At 53.2% G+C, this 19,358-nt stretch overlaps 2 protein-coding genes across 8 annotated transcripts; one reads left to right on the top strand and one right to left on the bottom strand.

The window, feature by feature from the left end:
• Positions 1-59: 59 nt before the first annotated feature.
• On the top strand, positions 60-7,418 carry HMOX2 (heme oxygenase 2). 3 transcript variants are annotated; one of them, XM_010719376.3, is made up of 6 exons: positions 60-381; positions 2,462-2,572; positions 4,278-4,395; positions 5,052-5,543; positions 6,418-6,538; positions 6,619-7,418. In XM_010719376.3, the coding sequence occupies exons 2-6, from the start codon at positions 2,490-2,492 to the stop codon at positions 6,744-6,746; spliced, it is 942 nt and encodes a 313-aa protein (XP_010717678.1). In that variant the 5' UTR covers positions 60-381; positions 2,462-2,489; the 3' UTR covers positions 6,747-7,418. The 3 variants fall into 3 exon arrangements, with proteins under 3 accessions (XP_010717678.1, XP_010717677.1, XP_010717676.1); XM_010719375.3 differs by lacking the exon at positions 60-381 and adding an exon at positions 406-546 and having other exon boundaries at positions 6,622-7,418; XM_010719374.3 differs by lacking the exon at positions 60-381 and adding an exon at positions 407-546.
• Positions 7,419-7,935: 517 nt separating this feature from the next.
• Positions 7,936-19,311, bottom strand: CDIP1 (cell death inducing p53 target 1). Of its 5 annotated transcripts, none has more exons than XM_010719372.3 (6): positions 19,289-19,311; positions 11,193-11,291; positions 10,851-10,949; positions 10,376-10,519; positions 9,887-10,151; positions 7,936-9,450 (listed from the first exon to the last, which is right to left on the bottom strand). In XM_010719372.3, the coding sequence occupies exons 3-6, from the start codon at positions 10,933-10,935 to the stop codon at positions 9,339-9,341; spliced, it is 606 nt and encodes a 201-aa protein (XP_010717674.1). In that variant the 5' UTR covers positions 10,936-10,949; positions 11,193-11,291; positions 19,289-19,311; the 3' UTR covers positions 7,936-9,338. The 5 variants fall into 5 exon arrangements, with proteins under 5 accessions (XP_010717674.1, XP_019476232.1, XP_010717675.1 ...); XM_019620687.1 differs by having other exon boundaries at positions 19,273-19,291; XM_010719373.3 differs by lacking the exon at positions 19,289-19,311 and adding an exon at positions 14,612-15,092.
• Positions 19,312-19,358: the final 47 nt, after the last annotated feature.

The raw sequence follows: 19,358 nt of genomic DNA, 5'->3' as shown, positions 1-19,358 counted from the left end.
GGAGGCGCTGCTGCCGTTGTGCCGTCGGGTGAGACGGGCGCCTCGTTCGGGCCTCATCGCGTTCGTACGCTGCTGAGTTTCGTCTATGGGCCCTAAGCGCTGCTGCTGCTCCGGCCGTGCGGTGTCCCGGGCTCTCCCGGAGGGAAGGATCTTCTGTCTGTGTGTCACGCTGCGCTGCCCTACCAGAACGGCACCCCTGCGGGGCTGCAGCTGTGAGGGCTGCCTGCTGAAGGGCAGGGCTGGACGGGTGACCCGTGGTCTCAACAGGTGCTTCCTTCCCCTGTCGGTGTGCTGACCTGCTGGACTGCGGCTCTGGGAGACAGAAGTGACGTTTGCTTGGGCTCGCATATGACCAAGCTCCAGGTGGAGCCTTAAATCCAGGTGGGATCTGGTAATGCAGCTGTTTGTTCCGTGGGTCTCTGTTTCCAGCTGACCTCCCCAGCAGGAGGAGGAGGGGTGAAGCTGCCCCAAGTTCTTTAGTCATGATCTCAAGCCCGGAGTTCTGGGGTGTATCTCCTCCCTCACTCCATCTCCAGAGATGTCTGGGTAGGTGCAGTCGTGCTCTGTTGCTTTAAAGCAAGGATCTTACCTGTGTGCATTTGGAGTTGTGTGCTGGTTGAATAGCAGAGATGAGCTCTGTGTCGAGGGTTGTTCTGTCAGCTACTGAACTGATGAGAGTGCCCAAGCAAAGCCAGGACAGTCTTGCTTCTGTACTGCAGCGGTGTCTCTTGGATTCCTTCAGAAGGCATGGAATTATTCACATTGAGTATCTGAGAACAACAGCCATGCATGCTGAGTGTGAAGCTTGCTGTGCAACTGTGTGTAAGGGAAAACAAACTGTTGGCTAGATGAGGTGGAGCTATTTTACAGGAGGGACTGAGTGCTGTTACTGGAAAAGAAATATTTGGAGCGCTGAGCTGTTCTGTAGCAAATCTTCTCCAGCCCTGCTGTCCTTTGGCTGCTGGATCCCTCCCAGGCAGGCTGCTGGGGACTGTGTTTACTCTGAATGTCAGCCAGAAGCCTCATAGCAAATGAAGCAATGCTCCAACCTCTGAAGCACAAGATTCAGCTGCTGGAAGCTCCCTCTGCATGCGTAGGACACTGCCTCTTTCAGAGGAGTGGAGTGCTCCAGGAGAATGTCGCTTTGACCAGCGACTGTGTTTGGGATTTCAGTTGCTGAGGATTTGTAGTGACAGGAGAGTTAAAATGTTTTTATTTTCCTCTCCTCTGAGCTCTCCTACAGTGTCATCATACTGCAAAGGATGCAGATTTGATTGGTGCTGCCTTGTCTCTAATTCATGGCTCGTCAGGGAGGTGTCTGTACTAGAGACTGTATTGGGAAAAATTAAACTTCCTTTTCCTGTATGTGTCTTGTCTTCAAAGCATGCTAAAAGGACTGGCTTCATTGCTGCTTTGTTATGGAGATGAGCACGACAAGCTGAGCTTCCCCAAAAAAGACATGGGAGGTGCAAGTCTGAGAGCACTTGGTCCTTAAATGAATTGTTACATCCCAACTCCTTCCAAGGATAGGAGGATAGCGGGGCTGTAGGACTCTTACCTTACATGACTTTTCCTATTGCACGGGGCTAACTCATGTCACAGAGCAGTGCGTTTTGGTCCTGCATGGTCCTGATCTGTGCTGCCACCTGAGCCAGCTGTCAGAGTGAGCAGGAGAGCTGTCTGAGCACAGGTGGGATTTCACCCTGGTAATGTGCCCCAGCTGTGTGCTGTGCTATACCACACCTGGGGATGTGTCATCAGCCCCAGCTGCTCTGTAGGACAGAGCTCTGCAGGGTGTCCAGGGCACCTGAGAGGGTTACAAGTGGGTGAGGAACTGGAGGGCAGTTAATTTATAACTAGCATGGTTTGTGTTTGCATCTCGTGAGAGTGGAGCCACCGACTGTTCTGCCAGCTCAGGCTCTGTGTGAGCTTGCTTGGTCTGCTCTCACCTGTTTATCTGGTCTGCTCTCCTCCTGTCCTCAGATGCAGCCCATCAGGGAGGCCTGAACTCAGTGTTGGGAGGAGAGCCGACTCCCTTACAGCCTTGACTTGCTGAAGAGCCAGGAGGAAGCTTAGCTCCTTGTTCATCTGGCAAGGCTGCCTGTAATTTGGGGGAGTAATCAGCACAAAGCTGATTACAGCTCCATTTTATAAATGGGATGCCTGGATTTATGGCCAAGCCAGAGTGTTCAGCTGGTATAAGCCAAGTGTCTTGCTCCTGGCTCTGGGTACTTCTTGTGCATGCTGCTACATCACATGAGAAAGAAAATCTACCTGTGCTTTGGAACATAATCTGCTCTGTTGCAGGGAAGGCTCTTGTGAAAACATCTGGTGGCTGCTCCTCACCACCCTGCATGGTGGTGCAGCTGCGAGGCTCCCTGTTGGACTGCTCCGTGTTTCCTCCCCATTATCGCTTCTGTGAAGCTTCCCTCTAAAATCGCTTTCTAATTTTGCCTTTCAGTGTCTCTGATCTCCAGAATAGACCAGCAATGCCATCAGTTATGGAGAACTCGGAAGGAGGAGATGAAGGGGAAAGCTTACGCTATGAGGAAATGGAAGATGACAACGTCAGGTGAGTGTTGCTGGCATTGTCTGGTAATGTGGCACAGAGCTGGGTTTGGGCAAGGCAGGCCATATCAAACTCAAGTTCAGTGATCTCCTTGCTCATCTGTAGTCTTCTCTAGCTGAAAACTAGTCCAGCCAGGACTGAGGCTGCCCTGCAGTTGAAGGTGTACGTTCCTACAGAGTAGGAAAAAATGCAGAGGCTGCAAAGGAACAAAGGCTGTTCTTGCAGGGTGATGTATCACAGAATCACAGAATGGCCAGGGATGGAAGGGACCTCAAGGATGATGAAGCTCCAACCCCCTGCCACATGCAGGGCCACCAACCTCCCCATTTAATACCAGCCCAGGCTGCCCAGGGCCCCATCCAACCTGGCCTTGAACACCTCCAGGCATGGACGGGCATCCACAGCCTCTCTGGGCAGCTGTTCCAGCACCTCACCACTCTCTCTGTAAAGAACTTCCCCTGACATAGAGCAAGTTGTTCACAAAGCAAGTTCTGCAGAACTTCTTCAGAGGCACACAAAACTGTTTGGTTATCCCTCCAAAAAACAAACAGCTGCACTCAAAGCATTCTAAATTGTACTTTATAAGGAAAATTTTCCTCATATGAAAATGAGAAGAGTGAGTAGGGTGGTTCCAGAATACTGAAGTGAGCTGATTGATTGCTCTTTGACTTGACAGGCTCAGCTTCATGAGAGGTTATTGCTCCCTGGCTCTCCTGTTGTGTTCAGGTCTTGTTAGCCTGTTACTTGCATGAGTATGGAGCGTTCAAAATGTCTTTTTTACAGCTAACATAAACATGCTATCTGTAGCACACCAGCCATAAAAACAGGATAAGGTGCACTGTAGCATCATTTTGTAGGTGTAGGTGTTGATAACTGTACTGAATTCCAGGTATGTGCAGTGGCTGTGATCCAAGATCATAAGTGTTTTTTAGGAGGAGAGCTTGTGGAAACATGCAAAAACAGCATATTTCAGGATGAATACTTTTTTTTTTTTTAAGAGTGTTCCTGCTCTGTTTTGTCAGTGAGTTATCATCTTTTCTCCTGTGATTGCTCAGAGATGTTGTGGATGCCCCATCCCTGGAGGCATTCAAGGCCAGACTGGATGTGGCTCTGGGCAGCCTGGTCTGGTGGTTGACAACCCTGCACATAGCAGGGGGTTGAAATGAGATGATCTTTGAAGTCCTTTTCAACCCAGACCATTTTGTGATGATTAATGCAGTACCCTTGGTGCCCCAGTCAGAAAAGCTCAAGTTCTGCCTGTGTGTGTCCATCCAGTCCTATTCAAGGCTGTCTTCTGCAAAGAAACCAAGGAGGATACTAGCAAGGCCCTGCTACTCTTTATCCTGCCCTGGTAGTTGCTCTTGATACGCTCAGGGTTCCCTTTAGTGGTGGTGTGGCTCAGGGTTGGAAGTGAAAGCACCAGTGCAAGGAATTCACAATTTCTCCAGCATCCAGGGTCAAAGCCCCTGCTCAGCACCAGGGCTCCTGGGTGAAGTCTGGCTCAGGTGGGAGCTCTGACTGCTGCCACCCTGACATTTCCTTGGGGTGATGCTGGTTCCAGCCAGCAGGGCTGGACCAAGGGATCTGAACCTGCACCAGACTAAGCCTGGGATGGTGAGGTTTGTAGGGTCCCTCCAAATTCAGCAAGGACAAACTCATGACTGTATGTAGAAGTGGGGTGAAAAGAGCTCTCCTTGCTTGCCTGCAGCCCATCTGACCTTTCAGAGCTGCTGAAGGAGGGGACTAAGGAATCCCACGACCGTGCAGAGAACACTCAGTTTGTCAAAGACTTCCTGAAAGGACGGATCAAGAAGGAGCTCTTCAAGGTGAGTGTGGCTCTGCTACCTTGGCAGATAAACTCTTTGTTATACTTGATGACTACAGCTGGGGACTTGCTGTGGCAGAACACCACAGGCCCATGTGTAGGGGGTAGATTAGGGGGTGAGGGGTAGAGGGGAGGGGGAAACTGGTTTCTAGATGGCATGGCTGAATGGTCACAACTGCTGGAGGAACCTGTCCTGCTCAGTGTGTCTCACAGCTGGAACTCAGGATGGTGAAGAGCATACTGGCCCAAAACAATTTCACTTAGGTGGAAGTGCTGGGTTTCTGGCTGCTCAGGGCAGCTGCAGCACATGTACCAGTGGCAAAAGCTGTGTGCTTAAGGAGCAAAATCCATGTGGGCTTACAGCACTCATTTCAGCCTCTGGTGATTGTTTTCCGTAGATTTCAGGTCAGAGTGTTTTCTGTTTTGAGCAGAAGAGATGATATGTGGGGTACAGTCTTGGCACAGTCAGTCTTTGGCTGTTGGTGTGAATGGTACCTTTAGGATGAAGCTAGTCCCTGTGCCCAGTACAGGCTCTCCAGGTTTTGTGTCAAGCCTGGGGTTTCCTCGTGTAACCCAGTTCCATGAAGGGATGGAGTAGTCACAAGGTGTGATCTGTAATAGAGCAAACAACTTATGTTCACTGTGCTTTGCCCACAGCTGGCTACCACAGCACTTTACTTCACATACTGTGCTTTGGAAGAGGAAATGGATCGCAATAAGGACAACCCAGCGTTTGCTCCTCTATATTTCCCTCTAGAGCTTCACCGGAAAGAAGCGTTGATCAAAGACATGAAATATTTCTATGGAGAAGACTGGAAAGAGAAGATACAGTGTTCAGATGCAACTCAGCAATATGTGGACAGGATCCATCATGTGGGACAGCATGAGCCTGAGTTGCTAGTGGCTCATGCTTACACACGCTACATGGGGGACCTCTCAGGTGGCCAAGTGCTGAAGAAGGTAGCCCAGAGGGCTCTCAAGTTGCCCATTACTGAGGAAGGGATCCAGTTCTACATATTTGAAAACATTTCCAATGCACAGAAGTTCAAGCAGCTGTACAGAGCAAGGCTGAATGCTCTAGACTTGGACAAGAACTGCAAGGAACGGATCGTGGAAGAGGCCAACAGAGCTTTCAGATTTAACATGGAGGTACTAAATCCTTTGTGCCCTTATACATAGTGGTTTGGATGAGAGACCAGATGAAGGGATTCTGGTGGAAAGGGGATTCTGCCTTTGCTGTTTAGGATCTTAGTCTGAATAGGTCCTTCGCTAGTTTAAGGAGATGAGGTTGGTATTGGGCAGGAATTCATGCCATACACCCCAGTGGAACCTTTGAGCCTGAGCTGAGGTGGCTTCACTGCAAGATTCCCGTAGACTGTGTGGCTTTGAAGTAGAGGTGGGAGCAGAGCTCTCTGAGATGGCTTTACTCAGTCTGAGAGCAGTGCATCCCGTCTCACCTGTGGGGTGGTCAGATGTGTGTAACTCTGTGGGTCCCTATGACTGACAAACACTTTGGGCAGTAACAAAACATGACTGAGCTTCAGTAGGGGATGAACGTAGGCTTTGTTACCAGATGTGAGCCTTAATCTCTGCCTGGAGTATGGAGTATGTCACTGGTCTCAGCTGGTCAGGAGCGAGGTGGGATATGGTAAGCTCCTTCATCAGGATCCTTACAGAAGCCTTCCAGCAGAGCTAGAAGGGCCTGCACAAACGGGAGCAGTAACCCCAGAGAGGGTCTGGCAGCAGGGAGGGAAGGGCGCTTTGCCCTGCAGTCCCATGTGCAGCAGGCAACCCGATGCTTTTGGTATTGGCTGTGCCCTCTCAGAACTGTGGTGTGTGCCAGATGAGATGTAACCACACATCTGCCTGCAAGGCACTCTGAAATGAGTATCAAATGCTGTATTTGGGATCTGGGTGGAGGCAGGCAGAAGCAGCTCTTGCCAGTTCTCTGCATGTCTCCGTGGGTCTGTATGGCAGCTCTCTGGCTTTGCTCACTCCAATCACTCACTGTGCCCACTTGCAGGTATTTAATGAACTGGACAAGATCGGCAGGTCGCTGGTGGAAGAAGCCCAGGATGGAGGTGTTCCAGTCCACAATGGGAAAGGAGACATACGCAAATGCCCTTACTATGCAGACAAGCTGGGTAGGCTTGGGGTGATGCGAGGACTGCCGTGTGAATGTGGCAGAGGATTTGCAGCACTAACAATGCTTTCTTTATTCTAGCAGGCAATGCAGCAGCTGGCTGTCCCTATCACACTGCTGTGGCCTTGGTAAAGCAGCCCATCGTGCAGCTGATCCTGGCGGCTTGTGTTGCTGTGGCAGCAGGAGCTGCAGCGTGGTATGTAATGTGATGCTGAGCCTGGCACCTGGCCCTAAGTGGTGGTGAGGGGAGAGAGACACCCTGCCCTTGTTTGAACTACTCCCTTGCCGCTGGTGGAGTTGACTGCAGGGAAATAAAGCAGGGAGAGGTTAAAAATCCAGTGGGACTATCCAAGACTTCTTGCACACCAATAATGCAAGCACTGTAATGCAATGTCTTTAGCTAAGTAGTGTACAGAACTGATCTGGTAAGAGGATGTGAAGATTCCAGTTCAACACTGCTCTATGCTGGCTGGAGCAGCTTTTAAAGCTAGAGATGTCTTGTCCTGTAGTGGCAAAGCCTTCACGTGCTTGGCTTTTCATCTCTTTGGCTGGAGCAGTCTTTGGAGGGAATTTCCTGCCCTGGGCTGCAACTCAAGAATGTGTCGTCGGTCTTTTCAGAGAAGAGTACTCAAGTTTCCTACCCTGAGAAACAAACATTTGTCATACTCTGGTGGCTATGCTGTGGGTCCGTTAGCTGAAAGGAGTGACCCAGGGACCAAGTATAACTCGTGTTGGATGGAGCTCACTGGGTGAAGGGACAGGACCAAATGTGTGGGTTGCTGGTACAAAGGTGTCAAATGTATATTGTGCAACACTGATTTATCTTTGCTGAAGCCTTGATTGGAATAAAAAGCTGCTGTGCTAACGCTGGGGAAAGCCAAGGGCCCTCTGTAGGAGAGTGGAGGTTCCATGCAGGGGATATGGAAGGCTGGGGAGGAGATCTGTGGGGAGAACAGGGTGGATAAAACTTACCCACTTAGTTTTCTTTGACTCGTGCACATCCAGAGCTCCTCCTGTCCTTACACTCCATTACAGTCCACCCTCTCACTGCTGCCTCTTGAGTTCTTCCTAGCTCCTGTGAGGAGGTGACTTGGTAGCGCAGGAACCCCTCTGCCTTCTTCCAGTGCTGTCTTTGAGCAGCTGGATGCAGAAGGGATACCTGAGTGGTGGAGCTGGGGAAACCTGGAGTGCAGCCCACGGTTGTGCAAATGGAGGTTCCCTACCTGGGCCAGGCCCAATGGGCCCCTTAATGCCTTGAGCTGAGGTAGGAAACTGCTGCTCTTCCTCCAGTGATTAATGCTGCCCTGATTCTCCCACTCGTACAACCCTCGCTTAGCTAACGTGGGGTAGATCTGTGTATTTGCTTGCAGGGGGATAAGAAAAAGACATACACTGAGCTCAGGGTCTTATGTTTATTTACACACAAATACTGGGACTAGTGTCACAGTTCCACCTCTGAGCAAACAGCAGCTGCCTGTGCAGGCCAGGCTGTTTGCAGACATGCTCCCTGAGAAGCCCCTCTGCTCAGATCTGGGGGCTGCACACTTCTGCTGCCCTGACTGCAGGAGGTGAGAGCAAGGGGGTGCCAGCATGAGGTGTGGCCACGGAAACTGAGAATGGCTCTCAGGTCCTCCTGCCCTTGTCTATCACAGTGCCATTGGCAGCTTGTGTCGCTGCTTGCCCCCATCTTTCTGCCCCATGGAAGGTGAGTTAAAAGTAAACCCCTACACCCACATGCAACAAGGAACCCCTCAGGATACACCTGTGGTGTCAGCAGGGTGGGTGCTGCTGTGGTGCCCACAGACCCTGCTGGGCTTGGGGTAGGGTGCAGCTCTGCAGCAAGTGGGTGGGGATCTGCTCTAGAGCTGGGAGCCAGCTGCAGTCAGGTAACAAAGTCCCCTATTCTAGAGCGCCAGGGCAGGTAGCAACATGCTGTATGCACTTCTGCTAATAGCTTACCAGGTGGGTGGGAAACAGCCAGGGGCTTTCCTTCCCTGAAGCACCTGCAGCAGGGCTGGGAGGAGGTGCATGCAGCTGGAGCAGCAGTGGACACCAGGCACTGGGGCTTCCCTACCAGGATGGATGGGCTGACTGAGGGTGCTGTGCTGCAGCCCCTTCCCTGGCTGTGCCTTGAAGGCAGCACCATGTGCCTCTACTTGGGACACATTGCCTATAGGTTCTACTGACCTGGCTGGAGAGGGCCCTGAGCCAGGTGGAAACTGGCACTGACTGCTTTGTCTCCCCAGTGTCAAACCTCCATCAGGCCACTTCCTAAAAGGACTGCAATTGAATGCAGTGGCCGTGCTGCATCTGCAGTGTGCTCTGCCAGCTGCTCTTGCTTTCCCCATCCCCTCAGAACAGCAAGCGGGGCAGCATATCCATGCTCCCCCCCCCACACTGTGTCCAGTGGGCTGCAGTGAGGGGTGGGCACTCCAGCAGCTGCTGCTCATCCCCAGCCTGCTCCAGGCAAGAGGAACTGTGCTGATGCCCTGGAGCAACGGGGTGCCAAATGACAGCCCTGCTCCTCTGTGCTGCGGAGCAGCTGTCAGAGGGAGCCCTGCACGCAGCACCTGGGGCTCAGCCCCTCAGCCCCTGTGCATCCACACGATGTCCCCAGTCTGACCGTTCACAGCGAGAGGCAGAGCTTGGGGAAGGCAGTCACAGCCTGGAGCAGGAGGGAGGGAAGGGACACACATACACACCACCAAGGGTAAGCGAAGGAGTGCTGCACGCGCATAGATTAGGACGGCAGTGGGAGAGGGGCCGGTGTCATTCCAGTGGCTCGGGCTCCTGGGGTGCTGTTAGCACATGCGCTTGTATGTGTAGATATAGGCCTTGCAGTTGGGACACGTGTGTGTCACATCCTTGAAGTCATCGAACAGACAGGGGATGAGGCAGCAGCAGAGATCGCACCTGGAGCACAGGAAGATGCAGAGTGCTGTGAGTTCTGGCTCCCAGCTGTGGGTTGGGGAGGGAAAGCAGGCAAGGGGCCGCGCGTGGGGTTTGCTCTTGGATCTGGAGAAGGGATGAGAACTTGCTGCTGTGAGCCCCAGCCATGGCAGCCCCCACCCCATCCATCCAACCCCTGCTGCTGCCAACCTGCAGCACCACAAGGTCTGGGCACAGGGCTCGATGGCTCCCGCACACAGCCTCTTTGACGCTGGTGGCTTTACAAAATGTCTTTAGGGAAGGCAGCTTCCCCACAGCTGGCAGAAGCCCAGGGCTCCAAACACTGCCACCCCACAAACCTGTGAGCTGTCCAACAGCTCGGCCACAGCCACTGGCACTGGGGCCACCGGGAGCAATGGACAGTAAGCACTACTGTGGTGGGGCTGCTGGCAGCACCTACCCCACAAAACAGCAGAAGAAGCCCAGCAGGAAGCTCATGAGCCCAATCTCGTAGGTGATCTTGGTGGTGATGGCTTGCTGGCAGTGGGGACACACTGTCTGCACCGGGGCTCCCTGGAAGATCTCGCCCTGCAGCACGGTCACTGTGGTGGCAGTCCCTGAAGGGACGAGCACCGTCGCCGTGTGGCCGCCGGGCGATGGGTAGTGGCCTGGGGCAGGGTAATAGCCCATGGGAGGGTGAGGGCCTGGGGGTGGATAATAACCTGCTGGGAAACAGAAACAGGCACAGATGTGTCTTTGCATGAGGTAAGGGAGGCCACGTCTCCAAGGACCATGCCCTCCACGACCGCAGTTACGTGTGTGGGCAGCCCTACTGCAGGCTGCTCGCTGCAGGCACTGTGCCCCCCTCCTGCCCAGCCCCGTGGCCTTCCCTCATTGCCTTCCCTCACCCAGCACCACCCCGTGGCCCGCAGCTCCTCCCCACACTCACCAGGCGGCATGTAGGGCCCGGAGCTGTCTGTGGGCATGTGTGGGGGCACGAAGCCCGGCTGTGGAGGCTCATACGGGGGGGGCCCAAATTCAGGAGGAGGGATGGGAGCCCCCTGGGGCTGCACCATGGCTGGGGAGATGCCATCTGAAAGGAAACACAGAGTGAGCAGCCAGGGCAGGAGGCAGCAGACAGTGGGGGCTTGGCTGAGCGATCCGAGGCCCCGACAGGGAAAGAGGACACAGCATGAGAAGGAGGGACTGCGAGGAAGGGGAATAAAGCACACAGGGAGGGTCTGTGGTAACTGTGGGGACACAACAGAGGACACAGGGAAGTGCCCATCAGGCACTGCCCCAAGGCAGCATGCCCAGAGATTCATGCCCTGGGCCACGAGAAGCCCAAATTCATGCAGCAAATGGAGCTTCCCCTACTGCCTGCTCAGCAGGGGCACCCTGCTGGCAGCTGGGACCCTCAGTACCTGTTGCAGATGGTGGGCCGTGCTTCTCTTCTATCGGCGGTGCTGAGGGGCCTCCCGGGTAGGGTGGTGGAGGGTCGTTGGACATGGCTCAGGGCTGCCCTGCAAAGAAGCACTGTTAGCAGACAGCCCGCCTTGGGAGCTATGGGGTGCTGGCTGGGAGCTGACTGAGAGGCCTGGTGGCACTGCAGCATTAGCCTCAGCCCCAACAAGGGCAATACAAAGCCTACAAAGCCTTGGCCACAAAGCTGGGCATGCCCTGAACTGGGCTACAAACCCAGGGTGGAACGCTGCCTGATGGCTCTAAACTCGTGAGGAGGGAAGGCTCAATGGCTGAGAGCTTACCTGGCCTCTTCCTTGCCGCAAGGAGCTCAGCGGTTTTGCCAGAGGTAGGAATGCCAGTTCTCAGCAATGCACCCTGGAAACTGTCCTACCCCACCAAACCTGTGCAAAAGGAGAAAGCAAGCAGGTTACAGCACTGCAGAGCTGCCTTGGCTGCACGCCCACACCTCCCCTCCCCAGTGCCGGTATGGGAGAGCGGCTCTGGGCACCCCATTGGTGAATGGCACAGCTGCTCTGCCCTCAGCCCATCGCAGAGCCCCACCTGCACTCCCGGAGGCTGGGACACAGCCTGGGGTAGTTCTCATCCCGTGGGCTGGGGATGCCCTGCAGACCCTGCAGCGTTGGGCTGCTGCAACACCCGGCATGCATGGCGTGGGCCCCAGCCCCGTGCTGGTGCTGCAATCACGTTCCTGCTGTGCGGGGGACCCAGCAGGGATGGGAGCCAGAGGCGGACCTGGCACTCCGAGGAGTGCAGTCACATCAAGCAACCCGATTTTCCTGTTTACTCTGGCTCAGTTACAGCTGGTAGGACATGACTAAATTGGGAAACATACCAAGAGGCTGTTCACTCTGCTCGGGAAGGCTGCCATCAAGCACGGGGCAGGGGACACTGTGACATTGCTCAGTGCCCAGGAGGCAGTGCTTGGAGCTCTCCCCGGGGCTGAGCACAGCATCCAAATCCCCCAGCAATGGTTTCTGGCAGGCCGGGGCACACGGGACCGTGCTGCTGCAGTGCCCTGGTGCTGCTGCTGCCCCGGGGACCAGCTCGGTGCACTGAGGAGCTGAGCAAAACCCAAACAGCCACTGCATCTCTCCAGGATGTCAGCATCTACCGAGTAATATCTCTACCCAGCGTTATTAACTATTATGATACAGACATGCCGCTTCCAATCACAATACTGGGGCAGCTGGGGAGTCATCTTCCTCTCCATTTTCTTCCTTAAAAGCAGGCACACAGCCCGCATGAGGCTCACAGTGCTCCCATGCGGAGCAAAGCAGCCATCCCCAGCGCACCGAGCGCTGCAGAGCTCTCCTCCTCCCGTGACCTACAAAGCCACAAACTGGGCCGTGCTCCTTTTAGCTTCACTGGGGATGTAAAGAAAAAGGTTTGTACTTCTGAAGGCAGCCAGCCCACCTGCCTTGCGTGGGGCTCCTGCAGGAGCACAGCCCTCTGGGGCAGCCTGGATCTCCCTCTGTCCCACATGGAAAGATCCCATCATCGCTCAGCTCTGCCTTCCCAGAGCACGGCATCTTGCAGCACGCCCTGGCCACCATCCCGAGCCGGTAACAAAGCACAGGGAGATGAGCCCCAGGGGCAGTGCCACCCCTATGCAGTTGTCCTGAGCCCAGCACCAGGAGCTGCTGCCTCCAACTCAGAGCACAGACTGATGTTTGGTACCAGTTGTTACCGTCCCACACCAGCTGCCCCTGGCCCGAAGGCATGGCTGTCAGAGGAAGGGAGGATGTTTATGGGCCGCAGAGCTGCTCTGCTCGCGCTCAGCCACTCCTAATGCAACATCCTGCTTATTAAAAGAGATCCATAAAGTGTGAGACGTTGCGTGTGCCCTTCCCTGCAGGAAAGGAAAGCCTGCTGCTGCTTCTAAGCCTTTCAGAAGCCGTTCCTCCCACGCTTTCTTTTATCTCAGGGCAAGAAGCACAAAGCCCATTGCTGCCCATTTCCACTCATGAGCTCCATGAGGAGCACAGGGTTCCCCAGCACAGGGCTGATGCCAGACAGAGCTCACCCTGCACATCGATCCCAGCACAGCTGGAGATGAGCACCCAGAGGGAGAAAAGTTGTGCAGACAACTCAGGCTAAGTTTATTGAGACCTGAGCTGAAGGTCTGATGGAATCACACAAATGCTCCATACGTGTCCTTTGGCAGTGAGGACCTGGCTCAAGATCATGAGACCCAACAGGAGCTGGTAACCAGTAAAAGGATGGGGTGGAAGAGGAGATGGCACTCCCAGCCAAAAATGCAGAGTTCCTCTAAACTGAAGGAACAGAGCCTGGCTCTAAGTGGATGGGAAACCTTGCAGTTTTCAGCCTAGGTTTATTTGTACCCAGATTACCTCCATCTGCTCCTCAGGCTGAACAGCCTTTCCTGCTCTCCCACTGTCTGCCAGCAGCCACCATCACAGCTCAGGCTGCGTTTGGCACACAGAGCTCCTGAGGCATTTCTGAGCCATGATCCGGGTGCTATCCTGCTGTCCCTCAGGTCTGAACAGCCACAGGGACCTCAAGTCATGCTCAGCAGTGAGCACCTCCTGTGGTCCACAGAGCTGGTGCTCCTTATGGGTGGCCAAAGCACAGCTCGTCCCGGTGACATGGCAGTGTCAGATGCTGCTGCACCCCAATCAAAACAGCCTGTCTGTTCATTACTCACTCATTCTATAGAATTTTTTCAGAGAAAGTCAAAGAATGCAACGACACCGCTGCTGAATGGAGCTGAATAGATGTGGGACTCCCACTAAATAACACACTGAGCTCTGACAGAGAAAGAAATGAGAGTCATACAGGATGGAGACAGAGACACATTTCAGCACCAGAACCAATCAGTGCCCAGAGCCCATTAGAGCTCCCCTGCAGACTGTGCAACACAACCAGATGACTTTGAATACACGGGTGGTGATTCCAGGCCCCTTTCCTTCCGCAACACATGTCCAAGTACTGATGTTTCCTCAGCCAGAGCTCAGCCAGAGCTCACTGCAGGACCAGCCGCAGCCTCCGGAACACCAGCATTCCTGTCCCCCCCAGCAGTGCTGCCTGGCACCAGCGGAGCTGCTGACACTCCTATTTAGCAGCACAGAGTCACCTTGTGTTTTTCCAGAGGACTCATGAGAAATACTCACCGTCATCTGCTTTTTCAAAGGCCACAGCAAAGAAGCATGGTTTGGGGTTGAGCAGCAGCGCGGGTAGGATCTGAGCCCTTGCCAACTCCTTCGTAACCCCTCACCCCAAACCTACTGCTCAACAGTGGCATGCAGAGAACTGCCATGCACCCATCGCTCTGGTCATGCCAGAGCTGCTCCCCACCATTCTCTTCTGCTGTTGATTACTGGGAGGCACAGCAATCCTACAGGACACGCAGAGAGCCACAGCACTTGCCCTGCTCAGACATAAGCAGGTCCGACATAACTCAGCTACCACACTCAGTGAGGTCTGCTGGTGAACACACAGTGCTGTGTTCCCTTGGAAAACAAGGGAGAAAGAACAGACAATGGCCTCATACCTCCCCAGGACAGCTCTGGGACATGGCAGCATGTGTGGGACGTGAGCCACACCAACCCCACAACAGCAGACACAGAAAGCAGGTCTCTTAAAACCCAGACACTTCCACTGATTTCAAAGCATCACTAATGCTCAGCAACGCCCCCAAGCCTTCCTTCCGAGCTCTTCTAAAGCCTTTCTCTGTCATTACCTCTCTGCCTTACTGTGAGATGCTGGTCAGAGGGTTTCCAAAAGCCCCAGGACTGAAGCTATGTGCAGAAACTGGATCATCACTGGGTTTTCCAGCTGCAGTGCCCTCAGGAAGGCTGATTTCATCCAGCAGCGCCTGACCTCAGAGCCTCCTCACGCAGAAATGCTTTTATCTTGGTTGGCTTAACAACAAAACAGCATATCCAAAAAGGTGGGGGGATGCTAAAGAAGAACACTGCCCCTGCATGGCACAACTTACAGCAACACAGTTAAGCTTGCTAGCGTTCGTTGATGGATATTCCTGCCCTGCAATTCTTATCTAGATAACAGAAAGAGCCGTGTCTGAACCAAGGAGATAAGGAAGTTCTGCCTTGTCTCTGCACCAAGGAAACAGGAGGTCCTGCTTAGAACTGGTCACTGAATACGTAACACACTTCTGGGATACTTCTGCATATGTAACACAAGTAATGTATATAAACTGAAGATCTTTTGTGTAAGCGGTGCATAACAGCAGGATTACTCTCGTGCATCCAGTGCTGACACTGAAGAACATCTGCTTTATAACACTCCAACATGAGCCTTACAGAGTTTCACACCCAACTGTCTTAGGGCATCATGCGCTTTGAGTTCTCTGATGCTTCTGTCTGAGACTTTGGAGCAGAAATGCAAAGTCATGGCCTGAAGCAGTGATGGAGCACCTGGTGGGAAGGCAGGGCCAGCCCAGGGGAGCTCAGGTGCAAGTAATGTACCTGAGTAATCAGAAGGGCTGGAGCCAGGATCCACCCCTTCCCAGCCCTCATTTAAGGGCTGGCAGCGGAGATGAGGTATCTCTCTGAAGATCCTTGCTTACCTGAGGCTTTCTGAAGGTAAGCAGCTTCTTTCCTTTATTTCTGTGCCCAACGCTGTTGCATTTGAGTAAATCCTCACTTGCTGCAGCCTGGGATCTTGCTGTTCTGCTGTAACTGCGTTTTCCACTGTGTTATAGACGTTTCTTTTGGTAACCATGAAACTTGGGAAAACGTAGAGGACCTCTGTTGCTTTTAAGGTCAACTGTATTTTCAAGGCAAAATAGACACCGGTTCTGCCTACTTCTCCTTGTCTAAGTCTTAACAGAAAGAGCATTGCTCTTCTTAAGTCCAAAACTATTAAGCAAAGATAACTTAATAAGGGACACCGTATCAGCCACTTAAGATGATTCAAGTCCTTCAGGAACAAGGAAAAGATCAGAGGAAAGCAGGGTGTAACAACAAGTGAGAGGAGAAAACAGCAAAACAAACAAGGGTCTCTTGCTCCTATCAGTCAGGAGCTACTGGCCCAACAGCAACCCATTCAGCAATCAGGAAACAGAGCTGTGTGAAGGGCTGACTCATGGCCAAGGGGGGAGAAAACATGGACAGCAGCTGTGCTGGGGACCAAGACTCAGGACTCCCACCCAGCCCTGAAAGCTCAGGCTATGGTTAAGTTTTCCTGATATCTTTTCACGTGACAATCTTTGTTCCGTGACCTAAATGAAATCAATTGTACAATAAATCTCCTGGGTACAGCAACCTTCGCCCGTAATCTCAAAGATTACACCTACTCTCCAGCTGTGGGGCTTTGGGAAGACACAGAGGGGATTTCTGAGCACTAAGGGCTTATTTTTAATACGATTACTCGGCCTCTCCTCCCAAACGACTGAGGGGGCTGTGTCTTTCTAATCAGCTGCTTCGGAGTATGTTAAGAAGAAAAGGCTCTGGATCTCCCTTGCCCCCCAAGGCCCATCAGATTGGTGCTGCAGAGGCAACAACGGCCCTCTGGTGGAGATCCTCTGCCTAAATGCAGAGACTGGGACCAAAGCAGATGTGGGACATGCACAGTGGGAATGTTTGGTGCAGGGCCCACCATCTCAGCATATAACCTTGAATGCTCTTAAACTGTAAGATATCGTTCCACCTCCATTGCAGCCCTGTGCCTGCTAGGCTGCCAGGCAGCCTTTTCTTCCCAAGAATACAGCAGATGTCCAACAGACCACAGCCACGAGATACCTGGGAGTGAATGAGCTGAAAGCAATGTTTCAGCAGCAGAGAAGAGCTTCCGTCAGAATTCTGTGCCAGAAGAAAAAGCGGTGCACCCCCTGCCTCTGTACTGATGAGAAAATGGATTGTGGTTTTTATGGCTTCTGTGTTAATTGTTCCCTTTGATGACATGAGGAAATGCACGCAGTGCAGCATGCATGGATTTGATGCTGCCTGTAGAAGCTGTGTTGCTGCTCTTGAGTCATTGGACTGATACAGGAACAACAGGAAAACAGCAACAGGGAACAACAGGAAAGCAGCCTGAACATCATGTCCCAAGGAGAAGTTGTGTGCCACATGTTTTCTGAAGATAATACAGGTACAACATCTGTTTGTAAAATGGCACACCTTGCTCTGAAATCCTTGGGAGAACAAATCTCACCTTCAGGTTGCAGTTCTTTGTCTTCACAACAGCTGCAAAACCAGACCCCAGAAGTGAAAAACAAACCTGAACTCCACAAAGATCAGCAGAGCAGCTGCAGTTCCCATGACAAACTACTACCCTCACTGCACTGGGCAGAAAGGAGAGCACTGTGTGATTAACTGTTCCCCTCTTAGAACATCAGACAGCGATGCTATCAGTACCCAGCTGGTGTTCTCCAGTTCCCTGCCCTCCCTGCTCTCAGCAGCTTTGCATGGGTCACTCTGGGAGAGCAGCTCCTCGTTGCTGTGTCCTTTCACGTTTCACTTAGAAGCTGGCGAACCTGTCTCAAATCCTGAAATTAAACTCAGCCCTGCTGCCTTTATTATTATTTTAATCTTTACACTGCTTAAATACTATTTGCTCCTGCTCTCAGCTGGCAGCCATCAATCTTATCCCAGCGCAAAGTAAACGTGCCTTCGTGTAGGAAAACTGTCTCAGCACTATCAGACATTCAGCACATGCACATCCCATGGTAATGCCACCAGCAGTAATGCACGGCCTGGCTGCAGGCCCTACAGAAATTATACCAAAAGAATGTTAAAGACAGCTTCTTTCAGGCTAAGTTATTATCTTCTGACTAAAGCAACTGTAAGAAAACAAACAGAGAATTTTATAATGGCACTACAGACAGATGGGGAAGACTTAATGTCATTCTTCTCCTTACCTATAGCAAAAAGAAGACCTTAGATCTGAGCAGCTACAGAAGACTGCCTGCCTCCTTCCAAAACCACTTGAGCTGGAAGACCTCTGCACCAACCACACGCCTTAAATGCAAGTATTTATCTGTCTAGTTCTAAATTGAAGGTGCAGGGGAGCCTGCAGCCCTCCTCTTGTGGTATCGGTGAGAAAGGCTGGCTCTGGGAGTGACTGTTTGAGAATGCAGAACCCCCAAAACAGTGTTGGTGCTGTGGGCACACCCTGGCCCCTGTCAGAGCACCTTTAGCTGGAGGAGAGCATCCACTAGTTGTGCTCCATCCTGAAGGAGAGCAGTAACCGTGCTTTGCATCACTGCATGACTTCACATGCACAAAGCGTGGTCAGCTGGGAGGTGAGTTCCAAAAATATGCTCAGAAAATGAAACATGGCACTGACAGACGCCTTCCCTCCTTAACAGTAGCTGAGACAGGCTCCAGTCAGAGGAGGTGCCTGAGGAACCAAACTTCAGGTGGACTGAAGCTGTGTAGGACCTGTTGAGGGAGCACAGCATGAACTCGGCACAGCCTTCTGTCTTGGGAAGGGCTGAGGCTCTGAAAGAGAAGTTCACTCTCTGCTGCCTGTCCCAGTCACACTGGTAGGTACTCAGCACAGCCTGACCCAGCCACCAGAGCCCAGCTCAGGGCATGCCTGGAAGAGCTGCTCCACCCTCCCACTCTCATCACAGCCTCAGCCCCTTCTGCCCCAGCCCACACCACGGTGCAGCCTTGCAGGCATTCATAAGGTTGTTCTCTTTCTATCTTCCTCACAGAATGCCCAGGGACAACAGAGCAGCCACGTCGCTGGATGCTCCAGAGATCTCTTGGGCAAGTGGATATGGCTGCACCATTCAGTCAGGGAAACCTTTGGGGAAGTTCTCAGCGTGCACTTCCCACGGTGACCCGAGGTTGTTCTGTTCCTAAGTATGAATGAGCAATGCGTTATGGTCATCCTGTACTCACACACCCACGCTTGCAGAGACCCTGAAAGGTTTCAGCCTGAGCGTGGCTCCTTCAGACAGAGGACAGCAGCACAAGGGGCCCGTCCCAGTCTGCAGCTCCCAGCAGCCAAACGCCTCCGTAACAGCTGTGGCAGCTGCTGCTCCGATCCCCGTGGGAGGCAGAACCGAGGTCTGTGCGCTCCCATGGCTAAAGCCTCCTGCTAGTATTTCCTAACGGGAATGCGCTGTTGCACAACGGCATCCATTAGCGGGAAGGGCTCTTCTCGTTTCACAGGGAGCAGCCAACGCGCTGACGGACACCACCAACACCGTCCCCGTGGGCCGCAGCGCTTCTCTCTCCCCGTCTGTTCCGACACGGCCGGCCCCGCTCCCCTTTCCCCGCAGCCCCTCGGCGGGCCGTACGACAGCCCCTGTTCCGCCTGTTTCCAAGCCCTCGCCCTCGCTTCCCGCGCGGTGACATTTCGGGCCCCAGCACACCCGACCCTTCCGTCTCCGCGCTGCGGAGCGCCCGCACAGCCGGGCCTCCCCACCTCCCTCCGGCTTCACCTCCCGAGGCCGCTCTGCCCGCGGCACGGAGCCCCGGCTTTCCGTCTCTCGGCGCCCCGCGCGCTGCCCT

Source organism: Meleagris gallopavo, chromosome 16 (assembly GCF_000146605.3).
Source record: "Meleagris gallopavo isolate NT-WF06-2002-E0010 breed Aviagen turkey brand Nicholas breeding stock chromosome 16, Turkey_5.1, whole genome shotgun sequence".
Lineage (NCBI taxonomy): Eukaryota > Metazoa > Chordata > Aves > Galliformes > Phasianidae > Meleagris > Meleagris gallopavo.
Note: the sequence above shows the minus strand (reverse complement) of the source record. Positions and strands in the feature narration are given on the sequence as shown.

Coding starts and splice junctions, on each gene's coding strand:
- HMOX2 (XM_010719374.3), top strand. Junction 4,396..5,051: donor TCAAGAAGGAGCTCTTCAAG/GTGAGTGTGGCT, acceptor CTTTGCCCACAG/CTGGCTACCACAGCACTTTA. Junction 6,539..6,618: donor TTACTATGCAGACAAGCTGG/GTAGGCTTGGGG, acceptor TCTTTATTCTAG/CAGGCAATGCAGCAGCTGGC.
- CDIP1 (XM_010719372.3), bottom strand. CDS start 10,935: ATGTCCAACGACCCTCCACCACCCTACCCGGGAGGCCCCTCAGCACCG. Junction 10,520..10,850: donor CGGCCCACCATCTGCAACAG/GTACTGAGGGTC, acceptor GTTTCCTTTCAG/ATGGCATCTCCCCAGCCATG. Junction 9,451..9,886: donor TTCTTCTGCTGTTTTGTGGG/GTAGGTGCTGCC, acceptor CCTGTGCTCCAG/GTGCGATCTCTGCTGCTGCC.